This window comes from Tupaia chinensis, unplaced genomic scaffold, assembly GCF_000334495.1.
Source record: "Tupaia chinensis unplaced genomic scaffold, TupChi_1.0 Scaffold000444_1, whole genome shotgun sequence".
Classification (NCBI taxonomy): Eukaryota; Metazoa; Chordata; class Mammalia; order Scandentia; family Tupaiidae; genus Tupaia; species Tupaia belangeri.
This window is the reverse complement of record NW_006159949.1, coordinates 1,096,139-1,105,557: the sequence shown is the minus strand read 5'-3', so window position 1 is coordinate 1,105,557 and position 9,419 is coordinate 1,096,139. Positions and strand designations below refer to the sequence as shown.

Genomic DNA, 9,419 nt, shown 5'->3' with positions numbered 1-9,419 from the left:
CTGACATTTTCTGAGCATTTCACAGAAAGCAAATGTAACCATCCAGGCAGTAGAGTCATCCACACTTTCTCCAAACAAAAAGCAAAAGCTTTTACATGTGATAACTCAGGTAAGCAAAGTTTTCTCATTCTTTCTTATCTAAAAAACTTCAGTCTCAGAGAAATAGTTACCGTAAAATGAGAAGGAATCGCTTCCTTCAAGATGCCTCAAATCTGGCCTCTAGATACCCCCCACCCCGTGACCTCAGAAATGACTTATGATACTGCAGATCATAGTGCATTCAGGGGCTAAATGGGATCTACTTATAAGGCTGACTGTTATACTTCGTTGTCATTTAAAGGGAAAGATAAATTAAGAAAATTAAGTCCTGCTAAAATGCATAAAGACAAGGAGAAAATACCTGACGCATTGAAAATGAGATGCTCTTTTCACATAACTCATTTAAAAGGTTACAATTACCATAAACATCTTAACTCTATTAAAGGTCATTGGCAAAAGCTTGGTTTTATATCTGCAGAAGGGCTCTGCCTTTCCATAGGCTCGGAAGAATACAACGTATGATGTGAGGGTCACTTGTCCTGGGGAAGTAGGCATCAGACTCTCTGGAGTTGCAGAGGCATTTTTTTAGACCCACTTTGTAAAAGACACCATGGAACTTTTGGAATTTTCTCGCTTCTAACAGTCATTGTGACGGTTAAGTGTTTTAATTCCTTTAGCGCCCAAATGCACAAAAGCACTCTAGGAAAAAAAGCATTAAAATGGCATTTTGGATAAATTCACCATACATTACATAACTTGGGAACAACAAAGGAAAAAGCCCAAGCATGATTCTAATATTTCACATAGAAAAGCACAGCAGAAGTAAAAACATTAAAACTCAGGTGAATATAAATACATTTTTGGTTAATCTGTGCTATGTCGTATAGAAATCCTGTCAAATATTCCTTCTACTAGGTAACTCACTGGATTTTCATGTCTGGCTGTATCAGTAGAAGAATAGACACTGCTGCATATATTCACAAACATATGCATCCACACATATAAAATTCAGATCATGAAAATTTGCTTTAAATACATATACTTAAAACATGTACTTCTAAAAATAAATACAGTAGCCTCTAATCAGCTAATTCTCAAGAGTTCCTTCACAAGCCAATCAGAACACAGTTTCTCAACAATGGCAGATGACCAATTAGCTGACCTTTGAATCCATTATCCATAAACATTTAAAAATTCAGATGCATAACAGAAATAACATCCCCAGAAAATAATACGGATAGAATCTGGCTTTGAAAATAAACCATCTTGATTTCCTTGAAGTTTAGTTCCTACAAATGTCTGCTTCCCCTCTGCATTTACCTAGCAGTAGGAGAGCATTTTCTAGTGACAGCATTCTATTCTGTTGACATTACCTTCTAATCAAAGGAGTCAGCTGGCATTTCCTTCGCTGTTTTGTTGGAGAGAACTAACACAGCATTGTTTGTATGTGCTATCGCTCCCATAGATCACAGTGAGTTGTGTATTCTAATGTAATTTACAATGTGCTGATACCACTGAGGTAAAGCAGAAGTAGCCCTGGTATCAAAAAAAGAAAAATCTCCTCGGAGAACAATATATAAAGGACCTGGTGGTGTATATCCAAGTTCCATAAAGTAACTCAAAACCGCTGCCAGAATGGACAAATTGGAGATCTAATATTGTAATTCAAACAAGAGAAACAGATAAAAATACTCAGAACACTTCTTTTAGGAACGATGCAATTCACAAAAATGGAGCTTTACTTTTTTTACTTTTACATTTAAAAAAAAAAACCCTTAAAATGATATAAATCAGACCAAGTTGTTTAATATAGTACAATATTTAACAACCTTGTGATTTGTTTTTGAATACAAGAAGAATCTCAGAAATACAGGAAATCCATGATAAATGATAGCAAGAATATTTAATGCCACTGCTTAAATTTTTTCAAAGAAAACTTGCCAAAGTTGAAACACAACTTCTAAAAATACCGTGTTTTATGCGCTCACAATTCCAGATTGCTAATTTTATCAACGAAATGTGAATGTTATCCATATATAAACAAGGCCTCTTTTTCACTGATTTCAATCTCGTTTAAACCTTTGGATATTTCAATCTTCAGATTTCACAAGGTAAGGCTGAGTTTATCAGATATAAATAAAATGTTTAAGTCTATAATGTATTGTAGCACTGAGGAAATAAATGCATCAAATATTTACAGGCTGGCTACAATACCTCTCTTTTTAAAAAAAAAAAAAATTCAATGTGTATCAACATCAAGCCACCCTTGGCTTTGAATTTCTCTGGTTGCAAAAATGGGTAGTGAGGTTTTTTCCTCACTCATATCTCCTCTTGAACTCTGAAGTCAGAGACAGATCTTAGGTTGAAGGGTGCGGTCTTTTGGGAGGTGGTGGTGGCATGAGCTCTGTATCAGGGTCCAGATGATGTTTTCGCTTCTGTCCTTGAGAGGCTGCAGCACATCTGTCAATGAACTCAAACAGCATCTCCTTGGTGACAGGGTTTGAGATGCTATTGCACACAGCTGTGGACAAAGGGAGACATGCATCTCACGTGAGGATTAATTAAGGCAGCTGACTCACCACAGGCTTAGGAGAATGGTTTTCATCCCAATATGCTAAACACTTCCCATTTTACCAATTTGGGTGACATGCATTCAAGATCCTCTGCCTCAGTCTTGTGATTAGCTGAGACTACAGGCACTGTGCCTGGCTTGTAGTATTAATTTTAAACCAAAACTGTATTTATGTTATAAGAAAACTACTTATGGTTTTCTATTCCTTCAAAACAGTTTTTTAAATCTAGCACAATGCACTGCACTATAGTTCATAGTGAATTAAAAGCTCTACAGAAAGTATCTACTATAGTCCTTCAATCTTTCTCTAAGAAAGTTCATTCTATGAAATACACACCACAGCATCAGCCACCCAGGAAACTGGAAGATCATATCACTGAATTTAATTTCTTTACTTGCTATAAGGCATGTGTGCTTGCCAGAGACTGATACACAGAGAGAGGGAAAATGAGAAAGCACCCCCTGGAGGGATGGTCATGCTCAATCCCTTCTCCACCATTCTCCTTTTGAGACTGGGCACATACGTACATGCACCAGGGGTTTTTCTCAAGCCACAGGATCTGGGACTTGAACCACACAGTTGGCCATGTGAGATTCAGCCTTCTTAACCTCCATGCCATCTGCTGGCCCCGTATCATTTTCTTTTAATAACTTATTTGAAGATGGAGCTGGCAGGTGGCATGGTGGTTAGGGGCACTGGACTCCCATATGGCTGAGTGCCCAGCCTGGTGGCTTGCTTTCTCATTTTCCTCTCTCTCCAAATAAAAAACAATAAAAATTTTTAAAAAGTAACTTATTTCAAGATGTAAACAATAGTAATATATAAAGCATCTATTCTTAAAAGACAAAAAATGGGCACTAGTTCTTTACATTTTAATTATATATTTGGTTTTGGAAGGAAAGACATTGTCTTCTTCATTCGAGCTTTTGACCTTAACTCATCTTGTCTGAACACTGTTGCTAGTTTCAACAAGAGCCCCTAAATGTACAATAGTTAACATTTAAACTGCAAAACTTAAATTGGCAATGTCTATATTTTCTCATAAGATTATCATATATCTAATGGTCACCACAATTCTATTAATCTTTAATCTTGGTTTTTAATCTTTATCTCCCCTAAAAATGCAAAACAGAGCAACAACTGCTACAAATGTAATATACCTTATAAACTTCCAATTAATTTGTGTGGTAGCCCATTAAAGAAACTTACTATTCTGAAAGCCCATTAAAGAAACTTACTATTCTGAAAGCCCATTAAAGAAACTTACTATTCTCAAAGCATTCATATTGTACCCAAAGAACAATCTGAAGTATAGCATAGCAGATTTTTTTTTAATGGCTTTCATTTACTTTGTTCTCCATTGTTTGTAAAGCTATTTTTAGGAGTTGGAAATTACATTTTCCCCTGCTAATTTTGTCTTTTACCATCTGGCAAACAATAGTTTTTATAGTTTGAATAGATCTGAAATTATCATGGCTTTTGTTGTTGTTATTGTTCATAAATTCAACTTGTATACAGTCGGTATCCTGCTCTTTAAACTTCTCTTTTAGATACATGGGCACACGCCTACCAGTTTAGAAAGAACCTATAAGCTGCTTGGAGCCAGGACATGGATGGACATAACTTCTTTCCCACCAAACAAGGATGAAGTCCCAACAACCTCGTGCCATATCAAGCAGAGCAACGAAGAAAGCATATTCTGGTTCTAACACCTTAACTTTTTTTTTTTTTTTTTCCTTCCTACTGTAATAAGCACCAGTAGGCTGTCATACTCACCCATGGCAGTGTTGTAAGCATTAGGAAAACTTTTGTCTGTTCTCTGTCTCATGAAGACCCAGCTGTTGTTCTCAAATTTGCATTCTATAATTTTGTTGTCATACTGTTTTAGCTCTTTTGTCACCTGTTTTATAAGAGAATTGAGAAAAATATTTAAATGATTTGAAAGACTCTGTGCTTCCATTATGTGACAGACACATTAGGAAATGCCAAAAACACCTCAGTAACTCTTCGTGCAGAGCTCTGTCATTTGAAGTGTCTAATCGAGCCTAAAGATATGGTGTGCAATCCCTTGTACACATGCTCATTTATCTGACGTTTTATAAATAGTTGGGAAAACGGCTGTCAATATATAGCAATTAAAAGAAGCTAAGCAGAAACCAGCCACTTGGCCAAATGTAAATATGTTTCCATGGGGACCAATGCCTTCAATACTGTCTGTGTCTCCAAGGCTTTCAGAAATTGAGTATATAGCTTAGGTTTCATCAACTTTCAGAAAAGTCTCACCATCCAAATTCCTATGTCAAAAACCTAAGAAATCCCTTTTACAAACTAAAAGGAAAATTTACATGTAAAAATTAAACACTAGGATCAAATTCAGGCACCATGGACCATAAATATTTTGCTTTTCAAGCAGTGATCATCAACCAAAAATCTTATCTTTAGTCTGTTTACCTTTTTCATTTCCGAGCTATTATAGTATGAATTTAGAGATGAAATTACTTTTGACTTTATTGGTTGGTTTTTACCCTTTTCATCTCAAATAATTGAATATAGATTACAACTTACTTTTACCAAAGTTAACAAGTATCCATGGTAACTATAGAACCTTTTAGAAGATATTTTGTCGGACTGTGGGGATGGTTTTCATAAATAGGAACCTAAGCTTATCTTTCCAGTTTTCAAATCAAATGCCAGTCATGGTAATATTTTAATTCTATCCTCAGCTTTCACAGATCACAACTCTTCTTCACAATATGGTAGATTGCAATCATTTAACTTCATTAGCATTATTTTAAATGCCTTCATTTTTCTATCCACATACTCACTACACCTAGAAATATGAAGAGAAGCAAATTTTTAAAAGACGCTTTCAATTCGCAGATTAGGCAGTGCATGTCTTCATAAAAACTTTGAAATTGTATTTTTTTTTCTTTAATGACGATCATATTTGATTGGATTATTTGCATTCTCAGCAAATCCAACAGGTCCAACCATATTCAGCAGTACTGGAATTAAGGCTGCCCCCCAAAAGTGATGTTCTACTTAGCAAACTTGCTAAATTTATTTTCATTCATTATTCTAGCCTCACCTCCTCTATCTTCCTTCCTAGGGATTCACACCTTTTATTTTTAATATATTATCTATATTGAAGTCTTGAGCAACTCATTTAGTTAGGTAACCACATTTGTGTTTCATCATATGTAAGGTCTAACAGAAATAAGTTTCAGGGCCAGCAGGTGGAATAGTGGTTAAGACACTTGACTCCCATGCACACAACTGTGGTTCAAGTCATGGACCTGGTGGCTTGAAACTCACACCCAGGCATGTGTGCATTTGTGTGTGCCCAAAACCCCAAGAAGAGAATGGAGAAGGGATTATGGTGTGGCCATTCCCCCTTGTGGGGGTGATTTCTTGCTTTCTGTTTCTCTCTCTTTCTCTCTCTCTCTCTCTCTCTCTGACTCTCTAGCGAGCACACACACCCTAATAACAAAAATCTCTCTAGAAAAGGGGGGAGGTCAGCAGGTAGTGTGGTGGTTAAGGTGCTAGACTCCCACATGGCTGATTACATTTTGAATTCCAGTCCTGGCAGCTTAAAACTTACACTGGGTGTGTGTGCATGCATGCCCAAAATCCTGAGAGGAGAATGGAGGAGAAGGGACTATGGCATGGCCATCCCCCCTGGGGAGTGATTTCTCACTTTCACTCTCCATTTCTCTCTGTCTCTCCAGCAAATGCACATGCTCTATAAATATTTATATATATTTTTAAATCTCTATTTTCTAATTTATAAAATAGACAAAGGAGTTCTTAAATTCCTAGGTCACTGAAAGAATAAATGAAGGTTCCTGGCACATAGAAGACAAGCAATGAAATTGTTAATTGAATATAAAATTCGGAAATAAAATGCTACTTTTCAAAAATTGATGTAAAAAAATAACATTTAATTTACAACCTTAATCTTTTTTTGTTGTTTGTTTGTTTGTTTGTTTTTTGAGAGGTTTTTCACTACAGGGCGCATGCGCTCACCAGAGAGACAGAGGAGACAGAAAGCAAGAAATCACCCCCCAGGGGGGATGGCCACACCGCAATCTCTTCTCTTCCATTCTCCTCTTGGGACCTTGGGCACACATGCACACACACTGGCATGAGTTTAAGCCACTGGGTCTAGGACTTGAACTGTGGTCGACTACATGAGAGTTCAGCGACACGGTCATTACCCTAACTGCTGATCCTAACCTTAATCATTTTAAGTATACAGATCAATAGTGTTAAGTATATTTACACAGTTGTATAAAGATCACTAGAATTTTTTCATCTTGCAACACTGAAACTCTATACCCACTAAACACTAATTCTTCCTTCCCCCCTTTCTGCCCAGACTTTGGTAATCACTGTTCTAGTTTCTGTGTCTATAGTCTGACTACGGATTCTTTTTGTGAAAAGAATTGCACATCTGTCTTTTTGTGATTGGCTTATTTCATTCAGCATGATGTCATGCTGGGGTTCATTCATGTGACATGAGTTCCTTCTTTTTAAGGCTGCATAATATTCCATTGTATGTATATATTATGTTTTTTTCTCTTCACCTGTCAAGCAACATCTGGTTGCTTTTGCCTCTTAATTATCATGAATAATGCTGCAATAAACATGGGTGGGCAAATATCTCTTTAAGATCCTGCTTTGAATTCTTTTGGCTCTATACCCAAAAATGGGACTGAAGAATTGTATTGTTAATTTTTAATTTTTTAAGGAAGGGTCACACTGTTTTTCATAATGGTTACATCATTTTTACCAACAGTACACAAGGGTTTCAATTTTTCTGCATCCTCACCAACACTTGTTATTTTCTGTCCTTTAAAAAAAAAATCATCAGAAGGCGTGTGAACTCACCAGAGAGAGAAAAAGAGAGAGGAGAAGGAGAGAGAGAAAGCATTCCTCAAATAGAACATGGTCATAACACAATTCGTTCTCTTCCATTTCTCTTCTGTAGAGCAGTGGTCCCAAACTTCCTGGCACCAGGGACCAGCCTCATGGAAGACAATAAGATAATCTCCCCATGGGATAGGGGACAGAGAGGGAGTACAAGGAGCACAGTTGGTCCCAGGATGATCCAAGCCCACTACATCCACTATGCACCCCATTTCCACCACTACCACATTACAACACACAATGAAATAAATACACAACAACATGGTCTGCACTCCCATAAGAATCTAATACCACCACTGATCCCACAGGAGTCCAGGAAGCAATGTGAGTGATGGGGAGTGGCTGCCAACACAGACAAAGCCTTGCTCAGTCACCAGCTGCCGACCTCCTGCTGATTCTGTTGAACATCCTTTCATATGCCTATTGGTTATATGCCCTCTTGGAGAAATGTCCACTCAAGTTCATTGCCCATTTACAAATCAGATTGTTCTGTTTTCTTGTTCCTGAGTTATAGAAGTTCCATATGCATTCTGGATATTAATCCTTTAGTAGGTATATGATTTTCAGCGATTTTCTCCCATTCTCCAAGCTGCCTTTTCATTCTGCTGATTATTTGCCTTCTGTGTAGAACTTTTTAAGTTTGATATAGTCCCTTTTGTCTATTTTTTAATTTGTTGTCTGATTTTAAGTGTCACACCAAGAAATCATGGCCAAATCCAAAGTCCTAGAGTTTTGCCCTATGATTTCTTCTAGGAGTCTAACAGTTTGGGGGTCTTATATTTACATCATTAATCCAGTTTTCAGTTCATTTCTGTATATGACATAAGGTAAGGGGCCAACTTCATTCTCTTGCATGTGGCTATCCAGTATTCTTAGTATTATTTGTTGATGAGACTGTCCTTCCTCATTATGTGTCCTTCCCCATTGGCAGAAAATCATCTGGCCATACATATGAGGATTTATTTACAGATTCTATTATCTTCCATTGGTCTATATATCAATCTTTATGGCAATAAGTAATTCCTGCTATCTTAATTCCTGTTGCTTTGTAGTATATTTTTGAAATCAGTAAGTGTGAAGCCTCCAACTTTAAGTTTGCTTTGACTATCTGAGGTTCCTTGAAATGCCACATAAATTTGAGAATGGCTTTTCTATTTCTGGAAAAAAAAAGTCATTGGGATTTTGATAGGGAATTTATCTTCTTTGATATTCTTTAGCGAGAAACATTGCTTCCTTAAAAAAAAAAAAGTAAGTAAATTCACTAAAGGAACTAGGATGACAGAAAAGAACACTGAAAACAGCTGCAAAAAATGATATCTTATTGAATTTTATAAGAATGTCTTGCTATTCAATAATGTGTAGTCTGTATTTTTACTTACTAGCAGTTGTGGTGTTTATTTTATAGCTTATCATTCTTGTGTTCTCAGTTTCAGAATTGCTATAAACTATAAAGCAATTTGACTATGAGAATTAAGCAGTATTATTAACTATTATTAACTATCTGTGTATCTGCTTGGCCATGCATTAACAAACTGAGAAATAGAGCTTTCTAGAAAGAGTCTGCATCTGCCACTACAAACCTAAATGTATTTTCCTTGTTCAAGAAATCTATTGTTCTTCATTGAGCACACAGTTATATTCCCAGAGAGCCATACTGCAAGGTACTCATTTGGCTAGACAATAAAAATATACTTAACTGACAAAAGTGTCTATATATACACAAACTAAAGACAATTTCATCTAATGGTCAAAACCAAAAGAATGATTAACACACAGAGGAGGAGTTTAATTTCTAATTAGAATTATCTCCATTATTTTTTTTTTTGGGGGGGGGAGGTTTTTGCTATAGGGCGCATGTGCTCACCAGAAAGACAGAGA

At 36.5% G+C, this 9,419-nt stretch overlaps 1 protein-coding gene across 1 annotated transcript in view; it reads right to left on the bottom strand.

The window, feature by feature from the left end:
• Positions 1–317: 317 nt before the first annotated feature.
• Positions 318–9,419, bottom strand: part of RNGTT (RNA guanylyltransferase and 5'-phosphatase) — a 320,988-nt gene continuing 311,886 nt past the window's right edge. Inside the window, exons 15-16 of the mRNA XM_006155307.3 lie at positions 4,389–4,512; positions 318–2,560 (exon numbers count right to left, since the gene is read on the bottom strand). Coding sequence (XP_006155369.1) covers positions 2,397–2,560; positions 4,389–4,512 — 288 coding nt within the window. The 3' untranslated portion in view covers positions 318–2,396. The remainder of the gene's footprint in view (positions 2,561–4,388; positions 4,513–9,419) is intronic.